At 45.2% G+C, this 13,200-nt stretch overlaps 1 protein-coding gene across 18 annotated transcripts in view; it reads right to left on the reverse strand.

The window, feature by feature from the left end:
- LRRC56 (leucine rich repeat containing 56) overlaps nucleotides 1-13,200 on the reverse strand; it is a 161,194-nt gene that overhangs the window by 23,376 nt on the left and 124,618 nt on the right. For 17 of the 18 annotated variants that reach the window (XM_065591963.1, XM_065591964.1, XM_065591968.1 and 14 more), the window contains 2 exons: nucleotides 3,011-3,107; nucleotides 2,405-2,602 (listed from right to left, as the gene is read on the reverse strand). In XM_065591963.1, the coding sequence (XP_065448035.1) occupies nucleotides 2,405-2,602; nucleotides 3,011-3,107 (295 nt within the window). Of the gene's footprint in view, nucleotides 1-2,404; nucleotides 2,603-3,010; nucleotides 3,108-8,857; nucleotides 9,140-13,200 lie in introns of all 18 variants that reach the window. The other variant, XM_065591970.1, reaches the window with a different exon arrangement.

The following is a 13,200-nucleotide window of genomic DNA, read 5'->3' on the forward strand; positions in this document are numbered from 1 at the left end:
ACCATATTTCAGCAAGCAAAAAAGAGGATGGGAGGAGCCCCGCCCTAGCCCCGCCCCTGCCCCTCCCACTTCCCGCCCCCCAGAACCCCCAACCCTCCCCCCGTTCCTTGTCCCCTGACTGCCCCCTCCTGGGACCCCTGCCCCTAACTGCCCCCCAGGACTCCACCCCCTATCTAAGCCTCCCTGCCTCTTGTCCCCTGACTGCCCCAACCCTTATCCACACCCCCACCCCCAGACAGACCCCTGGGACTCCCACGCCCCATCCAACCACTCCCCACCCCCTGACAGCCCCCCCCAGAACTCCCAACCCATCTAAACCCCTCTGCTCCCTGTCCCCTGACTGCTCCGATCCCTCTCCCCACTCCTGCCCCCTGACAGCTCCCCCCCAGAACTCCCAACACCCCCCCCCGCTCCTTGTCCCCTGACTGCCCCCTCCTGGGACCCCTGCTCCTAACTGCCCTCCAGAACCCCACCCCCTACCTAAGATTCCCTGTGCATTGTCCCCTAACTGCCCCCTCCTAAGACCCCCCCCAACTGCCCCCCCAGGACCCTACCCCCTACCTGTACCCTGACTGCCCAAAACTTTCTCCACTCCCCCCAAAAAGCCCCCCCCTGAACTCCCGACCCCCCCGTTTCTTGACTGCCCCCTCCAGAACCTCCCTGCCCCTTCTCCTGCCCCCTGGCCCCCTTACCCTGCTGCTCAGAACAGGGTGCTGGGCTCTGTGCGAGCCGGACACGTGGCTGCGCTCCCCAGCACAACAAAACCCGGTCCCTGGCCCTGCACAGTGCTGCCGGAGCGGGACACTGGGCTGCCGGGGAGGAGGAGCTGCCGGCTCAGAATGCAGGGAGGAGTTCCTCTACAGCTGCTCCGGAATCCAGCCCGTGACTTCCCTGCAGCCCTCCCAGCCGCTCGCTCTGCTCTGCCGGGGGAGGGGGGAAATCCCGGACATTTTGAGTGCTTTACAAATTCCCCCCGGACGCTATTTTTAGCACAAAAAGGAGGACATGTCCGGGTAAATCCGGACGAATGGTAACCCTACTCAGTGTGGGCCTGACCCATATACCATCTGGGGGCCAATTTCACTGCTGCCTGCTCATGCCTCTTGGCCTGGACCTTGCCCACATGCTGTCTAAGAACTGGGTTCCTGTGGCCTGCTCAATTCTCTTGGTGTGGACCTCGCTCATACGCCGACTGGGAGCTGGGCGCAGGCAGCCTGCTGTCCCTGCCATTTCTGAGGGGAGGAGAGGTGCTGTCCTTCAAACCCTCCTCAGAAAGCCACAATAATTTTTTATTTTTTTAGGTTAGCAGTTTTGAGAAGAAACCTTCAAAGCCCTAAAGAAACCTGAGAAATAGTTAATTAAAAAAAACAAAACAACAACTTTGTAGCCAGGTGGGTAGAGCACTTAGCTTGGAGTGGGTGGAACCAGGATCCAGCCCCCCTGCTGCTCCAATGACTTTTTAGGGGGGAGGGATAGCTCAGTGGTTTGAGCATTGGCCTGCTAAACCCAGGGTTGTGAGTTCAATCCTTGAGGGGGCCACTAGGGATCTGGGGCAAAATCAGTACTTGGTCCTGCTAATGAAGGCAGGGGGCTGGACTTGATGACTTTTCAAGGTCCCTTCCAGTTCTAGGAGATAGGATATCTCCATTAATTTATAATTTAAAAATCTTTCAAAAATCCTCTGAAACCTCTGCTCCAAGGGGCGCCCTGAAGTCTGCTTGGAGGCAGAGAATTCTGGGAAGTTCTTCTGAAGGCTGGTCCTAAGCCCAGGCTCAACGCAAAGATCTTGACTGGCCATGGAAATGAGGAATGCCCACTGTGAAGATTGACATGGGGACTGAGAAAATATTATTTTCTTGCTAAAAGGTAATGGAGGTTTAAAAAAAAACAAAACTTAAAAGCCTGCTCCATGCTCCCTGGTGAGCAGTGAAAGGGGTTTGGGCTGGCTAGAAAGCAGGAAGAAATTAAACTCTAGCAACTCTTGGGCAGGTTCGCAGCAAATGGTAATAGATTTAATGGTGCACAAATATGTCCACTAGCGTGTGGGAGAAGTGTTTATTCTTGTCAGAACAATTTGCTTGCTAGTTTATTTTACCCTACACCCACATGTATTAGGAGATGTGCTATGAAAGGGATTCCTACTAATATCAACACTCCCCTGAAGCCATTAGGGAAAAGGCCTTGTCAATCGATACTAATGCTTCCTCTATTCTTCCTTGTGTTCATGGGATGTGCCTTTAAAAAAAAAATAACTATAGAGAAAGAGGGATAAAATAGAAAAGAGAGAAAGAAAAGACCTACTATAACAACAACACAACGGAAGTATTTCTGTGGATACCTGATTTACCAACTCAAGATAAACATGTGCAAAATTTAACACAAGAAATCAGAAAAAGGTTCTTACCTCTGAAGACTCTGGGTTTGGCTTCAGGCAAATAAGATTCCCCTCCACTGTGAGACTGTTCAGTTTGCTGCAGAGTCCCAGGTACTGAATCTGGTTGATGTCCTCAATATTGTTTCCTTCCAGGTCCAGAATCTCAAGATGATCCAGCAAGCTCACTTGGCTCAGGTCAGAAATATTGTTATAGGCTATATAGAGTTCCTCAACAGAAGTAAACAGAACATATAAACCACAGACTTGCCCAAATTATATTAAGCCACTTACTGACTGACTTCAAATCTTTAGGATATTGCATACTAAAAAGAGCTAGAAACATCAAATAGAATGCTCGGGTATTAGCTTGGCACAGTGTTGCCTATCATGGCTACTGCCATTTTAAGTCAATGAGACTATCATGGAAATAAGTAAGTGTGTTCAGGATCAGACAACGGTGTTGTGGTAAAAAATAATTGCTTTAGCATCTTCAAAGATTAATAAATACAAACTCAAGGTGTCCAATCAAAATCCTTTAAGAATGTTAAAAAAAGTAACAGTACAATTACAGAAAGAGAAATATTAACTAAAGATATCGACCACAGGAGCATATTGAAATGACCCAGTTTTACCTACCTTCAAAGAGCTACAGGAAGAGATTCCATCTAAATCTGTGAGCCCACAGCGAGCCATCCACAATACTTGGAGATGAGACAATGTGCTTCCAAGATCCCTTGTAAGAGAAACAATTCAAGCACTGATTTAAATGGAAAAAGAAATTTAAAAGACATTTTGTTTCCCCCCCATTGGAAAATCTGATTGTTTCCTCATAGCCTGTATCCTCAACAGGCAGGAAATATAGAGAAACAGTGCAACTCTCATAGATGAAGAAAGAGATTAAGGCTGTATAGTGAACTGTTTTATTCTAATATTTTCCCCCAAACACACTTTTGATCTCCAGTGACAACATGCCTCATGGAACAGATTTGCTCACAATTCAAGAAATCCATTAAAAATTCTGCCAAGGGTTTACACTTTGGTGATTTTTCCATAATTCAAAGCAAGTTAGATAAATGCTACAAATTCTGTAAGAATTTATTTCTGTTGTTTTCACTACATATAATCCAAATTAATACATCGGATTTTAACCCCCTGCTCTTGCCTTTTATCACAGTTTATGTGGCACTTTTCCTCTCCTTGCATTGGAAGTGATAATCATTTTAGCAAATAATATTGCTTAGATCAGTAGAAAATGGTAATCCACCCCATTCCATCTGTCCACCTCATAGGCCTAGCAACAGGTGAGTAAGGGATTGATTCTGCAAGGTTCTAAGCATTCTGGCCCTATTCCGGAAAAGCACTTAAACACGTTTAACTTTGTGCACGAGTTGTCCCATTGACTTTGCACAGACATAAATAGCTACATAAAGTACAGAAGTAGTGGCAAATCAAGCCCAAGGTCTTTAGCACTATCAATCCCCTGTATCATTGAGCTACACGTGCATATCATTTAAATGTAAATGAGATACAATGGCTTGACAAACCCAGAAGAGACCACTGTATCCAACCCCAGACTTTCCCCACCATAGAAGAAGCACTGCACCCTCTCAATACCAATGGAAAAAGTCTTCCCCACTTCCTAGTCATTGTATTTATTTTAGATTCTTCATAGAACAAACAACAAAACTTAAAAACCATCACAGGTCACTCTCCAGTCCAAAGCCTGTGGCTTCCGTTGTAGCAGAGAAGAGTGATTCCTTTATGTCTCTATTGTTTACTGTATCACTGCTGCTGTTAAAGGCAGATTCTCATGTATATTGGCATAGATGCCTTGACTTCACTGGAATGGTTTCAGTTCACACCAGCTGAGAATCTGGGCCACAGTAACAACAACGATAAAGTAAACAATAGACACAGAAGAATCATTCTTCTTCACTGTCAAGATTACAGTCCTTTCTGTGGACTCACTGACCAATCTCTGCTGATATCAGCAGGTTATACAATTCCTTAACTGGCAGGATCATAAAGCTGACCTGACGAACAAACCCACTTGCTTAAATCCTGCTGGTACTGGATAAGATCCTGCAGAAGAGGCAGAATTGTTAGGTTTCTTTCCAGGAACTAGCTTAGGTCTGTTTATCCAGAAGGGTTTGCCTCTGAACTGAAAGGGTCACAATGTGCCATCACAACCCATTCAGCTTTTGTAAATAGCCTCTCCAGTGAATATTTCCACTGTACATTGTTTTATTCAAAAGTAACTGATTTCAAGGCATCCTTGAGGCAAGAATGCACCGACTGCAACATTTACTGAAATTTATAATTATAAAAGCAAAGGGTGGAGGGGAGAAACAATGTAAAAATGAAGCAGCTGCCACCAAGCATGGCAATGCTTACTGCCTGAGCAACACACCAATAAATTCAAACCTGTTAGTTATGACTAACGTGAAGAAAATGCATTGCTCGTTTCATGACCCATTTACGCGCTGATCAGCCTTTGAGAAATGTGGGTGGTGTTATTTTGGTTTGAAAATCTCCTTTTCCCTATATCATCAGACCCAGGTAAATGTAAAATGGTTACCCAGGATATTCACATTTTCACACTATTAAAGTGGAAAGCAAATTATTTCTGTTAAATTCTCCATATGTTGCAGTGAAAGTCAAGATTAAAAACAATCAGAACTTGATATTTTACCAAATTTTAACAAAAAAACCCCCAAAATAATATTTGTTTGTGTCTTGTACTTTCTATTTTAATGTGTATCATTCAAATCAAAACTTTTGGCATTATGTTTGCCTCCTAAGAGTTCCTCTGAATTAAAATGACTGATGCTGAGTCAAAACAATATATTAATGTACGTGTATTTTTTACATGACTGTTTTAGAGTGACTGGCACCACTTTATAGTTACAGCCATGATTCTGCAATGCAGACCCCAGCACCCTCACAGAGCTCCACTGACTCAAACAGTGTTATTAGTGTTAAACATAATTGTGCCTATAGTGTGTTGTACAAGGACAAGTCATGTTTTAAAAGTGTGTTAGCTTGTCAAGTTTAATCCCAGTCCCTTCTGAAGTGACCCGCTCACATCTGTAAACATGAATTGACCCTGTTTACTCCAGATGCTAAGTCATGTTTAACATTGTGTTAATTAAAATGTGTTAGTTAATCCAGGGGTTCTCAACCTTTTTCTTGCTGAGGCCCCCCTCAACATGCTATGAAAATGCCAGGGCCCGGGGTGGGGGAGCTGGGGGGGGGAATCCTTGGACATAGGCATAGTTTTACTTCTATTTTGGGGGGTAGATCAGGGTGCAGGCAGGGGGTAGCTAGGGGCTGTGTGTGGGCAGGGAGGTAGCTCTAGGTGAAGGGAGGGGGTAGCTAGGGCCTGTGTGTGGCGAGGGGGATAGCTCAGGGTGCAGGAAGGGGGTAGCTAGGGGCTGTGTATGGGCGGGAGGGGGGCTCCCAGTGAGGCTCCCAACTTCAGCGGAGGGTGGGGGCGCTCGGGCTCCCAGCTTTAGCCCCCTACTGCTCCTGGATTAGAGGGGGGGAGGTTTGCCAGCTTCAGCCCCACACTGCTCCCAGCTGGGGTGAGGGGGCCGCCAGCTTTAGCTCTGCACCACTCCTCGCGGACCCCCGGTTGAGAACTGCTGAGTCAATCCATCTTCAAACATGATGTATTTCCTAGTGTGGACATAGCCTTAAAGGAGCACTGTGTAAAATAAAAATTACTTTTTGAAGTTTTACCTATGAGCAAACTTTAAAAATCTAACTTACTTGTCAAAGTTCATGTTGGATAATAAAAATGCACAAATCAGTTCTGCTTCTGTTTGTAGTTTTTGGAACTGATCCTCATTCAACTAGCCCTTGATGGGAGCAACCCTTTAAAGCTAATGTAGTTAGAACTGGTGTGACAAAAGAATCAGAGCCTGTCTCTCAGGCTCATAGGCACATGTAGAATGCCGCAATGTTTGGGATGTAAACACTAGCAAGACAATTTTTGTTACTGTTGCTGATTTACAAAAACGGTTTCTTTGTAAACCGATTAAAAAACCCAGATTAAAACCAGCGGCGGCTCCAGGCACCAGCGCACCAAGCGCATACCTGGGGCGGCAAGCCGCGGGGGGCACCCTGCCGGTCCCTGTGAGGGCGGCAGTCAGGCAGCCTTCGGCAGCACGCCTGCGGGAGGTCCACCGGTCCTGCGGCTTCAGCGGCAATTCAGCGGTGGGTACGCCGAAGCGGCGGGACCGGCAGACCTCCCGCAGGCATGCCGCCGAAGGCAGCCTGCCTGCCGTGCTTGGGGCGGCAAAAAAGCTAGAGCCGCCCCTGCTTAAAACCTTTATCTTGGTTTTGGGTTTTATAAAAACGTATTTCTACAATGCCTAAATATGGGGCTAAAGTTGACTGACAGTGTCCAAAGCTGCAAAGCTGACCGTTAACTCAAACCAAAGAATGCAACACAATAAAGTACGAGAACCTTAGTTTTATAAGATGTACAATTTGATATCACTGGGCCTGAGTCTGTGCTCTGCTTTACAAAGGGGGCACAAAGCAAAGCCAGCTGGGCCCTGGGAAATACAGAAGGGCACCATCGGATTAAAGGAAGTGACCCAGTGCCACTCCTTCCATGCAGCATCCAGTGTAGAGGTATGCCACTGAATTTTCTAGGGCAGGAGGGGACTGGCCAGAGCATTTTGTTCTTTATCTGTCCTGAGCTTCAGAGAAGCTACTGCTAGTCGATACAGCAATGGGGCTCCTCTAACTTATGCTGTGGGCTGTGCCAGCCATTGCAACAGCCCAGAATCCTGAGTGGTGCAGCTCCGAATTTGTCCCAGGGTATTTTTATATTACTTCTATAAAAAACAATGTCAAGTCAGACTGCTTGTTACAGCTCAGCACATCTGCAAATATTTTATTTCTGAACTAACATAAGGAGCATTTGGAAAGCTTTGGATCACATTTGCAAAAAAAATAAATGTTCATGCTTGTAGCATCAAAAAAATTCCCAGATTAATTAACGCACAGTAATTCCCACTGAGAATGCTGCAAGGTAAAATAGCAGTTGAACTCAGAGTAAGCTGCCCCTGACAAGACAATTGCATGCACCTGCATTTCTGAAAGTATTTCTACATTTTTGTTGGCCATTTGGAAGAAAAGTTAAGAAATTCCAAAAGATGGGAGTGCCTCATCTGGAACCAGCTCTGCTTCATTTGGAATGTACAAGTTTGTGGGGGTTAGCAAGTCTTGGGAAATATTGCACATGTATTGATCACATTTTGTGTGTATGTTCATATATTTAAGTGCAATGCTCAACTGAACCTGAACTACAGAGCCACAACTGATGCCTTTCTAATAAAAATAGAAAAGAGGAGATTTACATTCTAACCACAATTTATGATGGAAATTAGGAGGAAAAATCCATTTCTATTATATTTTTAGTGTGAGGAGGCCCAGAAAAGATTACAATTTTTAGAGAAACAGTGTTTATGAAGATTGTTGAAGATACAAAATGATCCTTCATACCACTATGCTAGGTTAATTATTATTATTATTATTATTTATATACTGTATCATCAAAAAGCAGAAATCAGAGACCAGGGATCCACTGTGCAGAGCTCTGTACAAACAGATAACAAGACAGTCCCTCTCCCAAAGAGTTTACCATTTAAATCAACTCTGTGGGGCAGGGATTATCTAACTAATAAGTGATTTCTGGGTAGAGATGAAGTTCCACAAAAAGGCTGAGGAGTTTCTGGCAGCTAGGAGAGGTGGCAGATAAGAAATGTAGGGCCCAGCACTAATGAATGACGAAGATAAGTTGGACTGACGATTATGTACAGTATAAAACAGGATCTGGGACGAACCATACTCCATTCTAGGGGGCACCAATCACACAAACACATATAATAATAGACACTTCTGTTCCTAGTGGATAAGTGTCCCGATCACCACAAATGATATTAATTAGCAGAAAAGCTAAGGAATGAAGGGGCATAGAGATTAAACTACCCTTTCATTCCTGCAAGTTTCAGAGTAGCAGCCGTGTTAGTCTGTATCCGCAAAAAGAAGAACAGGAGTACTTGTGGCACCTTAGTGACTAACAAATTTATTAGAGCATAAGCTTTTCAAGCATAACTTGAAATGGGCTGTAGTCCACGAAAGCTTATGCTCTAATAAATTTGTTAGTCTCTAAGGTGCCACAAGTACTCCTGTTCTTCTTATTCCTGCAAGTGTTTCTTCCAGGTCATCTTTGAGCCACACTGCCAAAGCTATGTGTGAGAAGCTGCCACTTCCCATGCTGTACCTTCTGGTGATGAACAAAGGACTACAGTTTCTAGGGGTGCCAAACCAGCAGCTTTCAGAAGCAATCATCATTTCATGCACAGGCCTCAGTTTGTGTGTGTGAGGAGCGTGAACAGAGTTCCAAAACACGCTTTACTATCCAAAAATATAGAAAGAACTTGTGCTAAGAAACGAATATATACTCACACAGCCACAGCCACTTATGTTGCCATTTTCACAAGCCATGAAGAATGCTGGAGAGTTCTATTCAAGGGAGCTTAAAGCTGCACTTCAAATTGATTTTGGCTCAAGAAAATGAATATAACAGTATGAAAACTATGCTCCAATTTTCTCCACACAGGTTTGTCCAGTGAGTTCCTACCACTGCAGTACTATGTTCCTGTCAGGGTGTTGCGACATCCTTCCAACTTGCACAGAACCATTCATGATTTCTTTTGTGAAATCCAATTCTCCAGACAGCTCATCACTCTTTGAAATGAGGGGGAAAAAACAAGTTTGCTTTACAACAACATTTTGAAAAACAATAACTTGTTATTTTATCCAGCACACTGGTTCGTTGGGGATTAGTTCACTTGAGCCAAAATTCTACTGGATGGAGACCAGACTTTAAAAGCCAAATTCTGCTTTTGGTTTTGCCAGCGTAAGTATGGAGAAGCTCCACTGATGTTAAGGGAGCTACTCCACACTTACACAAATGCAGCCTTGAGCAGAATCTCGTCCTAAATGTCTATTAGTGGGTACACTGTACTGTTTAATTCGGAAGTTATTCAGAATCATTCAGCTAAACCACAAAGCATCTAAGCCACCCAATTTGCAAACAATGACTGTTTTCTAAACACATATATCTTTGTTTAATGAATCCTAACATGCAATATTCTTCCAAAATCATTTTAGAGGCTATTCTTTTCATTTCTAAAGAAGGCCATCCTAAAGATGAATATGCTAGCTATTAGCCAACATTCACCATTAAATACAGATTTTAAAATAATGACCAAGTTACTGGCTTCCTGCTTAGGAAAAAACAATCTCCTCACTGATCTATAGAGATCAAGACAGATTTATTAAGGAATGTAACGATAACAGAGATCTGGTCCATATGTCAGTATACAATGGTTTGGTTGTACGGGTAATTCTAACATCAGAAGCAAAAATGTTTAAAGTTTGTATGTTACTTAAATCAATAACATATGCTTAAATGGGAAGTTTACATAATAGTGTCAATGTTCTCTCAAATGGCTATAAAGTACTCAAAACTATAAAACAGTGTGTGCGTCTGTGCGCTTCTCTTGTTTTGTTAAGTTGTGACACAGCCCCCAACTCAAACAACAAGGAGTCTGGTGGCACCTTAAAGACTAACAGATTTATTTGGGCATAAGCTTTCGTGAGTAAACTCAGCTAGCAGATAAGGGGATATCCTTATGTCCCTGCAGTGTCCCTTTGCAGCCAAAGGAGCTCCATGCAGGGGCAAAGACCTACCTACCCAAGTGGATCTGATAGCAGAATTGGAGGCTTACTTTTTGTATTTGGTAAACTTGCTAATATAATTAGGGAATAATGATTCTCCTTTGTCTTGCACCTCACAGTCATCTACACCTGAATGCAGTGGGTGGAAAATGCTCCTATTCTGATATGTTAATATCTTGTACCCACTTTGCACTGGTACAAATGATTGGCCCTGGTGCAAGGCAGTGGTGAATAAGGTCCAGACTTTTGTTGCAAAAAGCCTATTGTTACGTTGCTGTAATGCCTAATATTTTATCCTCATTTTGCCTTCAGAACTGAGCATTCTTTTCTTAACAAGTGTTCCTAACCTTGTTCTGCAACATCATCCTCAGACTCTGAAAACTAAGTGAGAATAAGGCTTTATCGAGCTATTTTTAAATTTACAGGTGGAAAACATCAGTGGAAGGCAAGTGTGCTCAAGTCACATGAGTTGAATAGGAAGCTTGCATCTGCACAAGGTTTGGGTTTAATAACCGGTGTGTTTTGTGAAACTCTATTTCCATTATTCTTTTTTACACGCAAATGCAGACTCGCATTTCACTATGAATGAAAAAGGTGGTGTTGGTGGGTATCTTTGCAGCCCAGTGTTTTGCTGAATGTTTTTAATAGGGTTTTTCAGGCAACCTTCGTACTAACTAAAACCTTTATTTTCCAAGGGTATGTCTACACTACGGGATTAATCCGAATTTATATAATTCGGATTTGAAAAACAGGTTGTATAAAGTAGAAATGTATGCGGCCACACTAAGCACAGTAATTCGGTGGTGTGCGTCCAAGTACCGGGGCTAGCGTCGATTTCTGCACCGTTGCACTGTGGGTAGCTATCCCATAGCTATCCCATAGTTCCCGCAGTCTCCCGCGCCCATTGGGATTGTGGGTTAAGATCCCAGTGCCTGATGGGACAAAAAACATCGTCGCAGGTGGTTCTGGGTACAGCCTCACCTCCTCCCTCCCTCCCTGCATGAAAGCAACGGACGGCAGACAACCATTTTCGCGCCTTTTTTCCTGGGTGGGTGAACACTGCAGACTCCATACCACGGCAAGCATGGAGCCCGCTCAGCTCAAGACAGCAGTCATGAACATTGTAAACACCTCGCGCGTTCTCATGGAGTTTATGCTCAGCCAGGACCAGAAAAACGAGGCGAGGAGGCAGCGGCGGCGGCAGCGCAGCGACAAGCATGATGAGGACATGGACACGGACACGGATACAGAATTCTGTGAAACCACGGGCCCCGGTGCTTTGGAGATCATGTTGTTAATGGGGCAGATTCTATCCATGGAACGCCGATTCTGGGCAAGGGAAACAAGCACAGACTGGTGGGACTGCATAGTGTTGCAGGTGTGGGACGATTCCCAGTGGCTGCGGAACTTTCGCATGCGTAAGGGCACTTTCATGGAACTTTGTGACTTGCTGTCCCCTGCCCTGAAACGCCAGAATACCAAGATGAGAGCAGCCCTCACAGTTGAGAAGCGCGTGGCGATAGCCCTGTGGAAGCTTGCAATGCCAGACAGCTACCGGTCAGTCGGGAATCAATTTGGAGTGGGCAAATCTACTGTGGGGGCTGCTGTGATGCAAGTAGCCAAAGCAATCACTCAGGTGCTGCTACGAAAGTTAGTGACTCTGGGAAATGTGCAGGCTATAGTGGATGGTTTTGCTGCAATGGGATTCCCTAACTGTGGTGGGGCGATAGACGGAACCCATATCCCTATCTTGGCACCGGAGCACCAAGCCACCGAGTACATAAACCGCAAGGGGTACTTTTCAATGGTGCTGCAAGCACTTGTGGATCACAAGGGACGTTTCACTAACATCAACGCGGGCTGGGCGGGAAGGGTTCATGACGCTCGCGTTTTCAGGAACACTACTCTGTTTAAAGGGCTGCAGCAAGGGACTTACTTTCCGGACCAGAAAATAACCATTGGGGATGTTGAAATGCCAATAGTTATTCTTGGGGACCCCGCCTACCCCTTAATGCCATGGCTCATGAAGCCGTACACAGGCAGCCTGGACAGGAGTCAGGAGCTGTTTAACTACAGGCTAAGCAAGTGCAGAATGGTGGTAGAATGTGCATTTGGCCGTTTAAAAGGTCGCTGGCGATCATTATTGACTCGCTCTGACCTCAGCCAAAGAAATCTCCCCATGTTATTTCTGCTTGCTGTGTGCTCCACAATCTCTGTGAAAGTAAGGGGGAGACCTTTATGGCGGGGTGGGAGGCTGAGGCAAATCGCCTGGCTGCTGATTACGCGCAGCCAGACACCAGGGCGATTAGAAGAGCACACCAGGAAGCGCTGTGCATCAGAGAAGCTTTAAAAACCAGTTTCATGACTGGCCAGGCTACAGTGTGAAATATCTGTTTGTTTCTCCTTCATGAAAACCCGCCCCCTTTATTGACTCATTTTCTGTAAGGAACCCACCCTCCCCCTTCCCCCAGCTTTCTTTCAAACCAAATAAAGTCACTATCATTTAAAAATCATTTATTCTTTATTAATAGATTAGAAAAAGAGGGAGGGAACCCGGGTGGTATTTGGGAGGAGGATTGCTGGGAAGGAAAAAGCCACAAAGAAAAGGTTAAAAAAATGACAGCCTTTTGCTTGGGCTGTCTACTGGGGTGGAATGGGAAGGTGTATGGAGCCTCCCCCGCCGTGTTCTTACACGTCTGGGTGAGGAGGATACGGAACATGGGGAGGGGGGAGGGTGGAACAGGGGCTGAAGCGGCAGTCTGTTTTCCAGCAGCCGTTCCTGAAGCTCCACCAGACGCCGGAGCATGTCTGTTTGCTCACGCAGCAGCCCCAGCGTTGCATCCTTGCTCCTCTGGTCTTCCTGCCGCCATCTCTCATCTCGAGCGTCTCTCCTCTCCTCACGTTGGTCCCTCCTCTCCTCACGTTGGTCCCTCCTGTCCTCACGTTGGTCCCTCATGTCCTCACGTTGGTCCCTCCTGTCCTCACGTTCACTGGCTTCTTTCCTATACTTTGAAACTGTTTCCTTCCACTCATTCAGATGAGCTGTCACTGCGGCTGGATTCCAT

Source organism: Chrysemys picta, chromosome 4 (assembly GCF_011386835.1).
Source record: "Chrysemys picta bellii isolate R12L10 chromosome 4, ASM1138683v2, whole genome shotgun sequence".
Lineage (NCBI taxonomy): Eukaryota > Metazoa > Chordata > Testudines > Emydidae > Chrysemys > Chrysemys picta.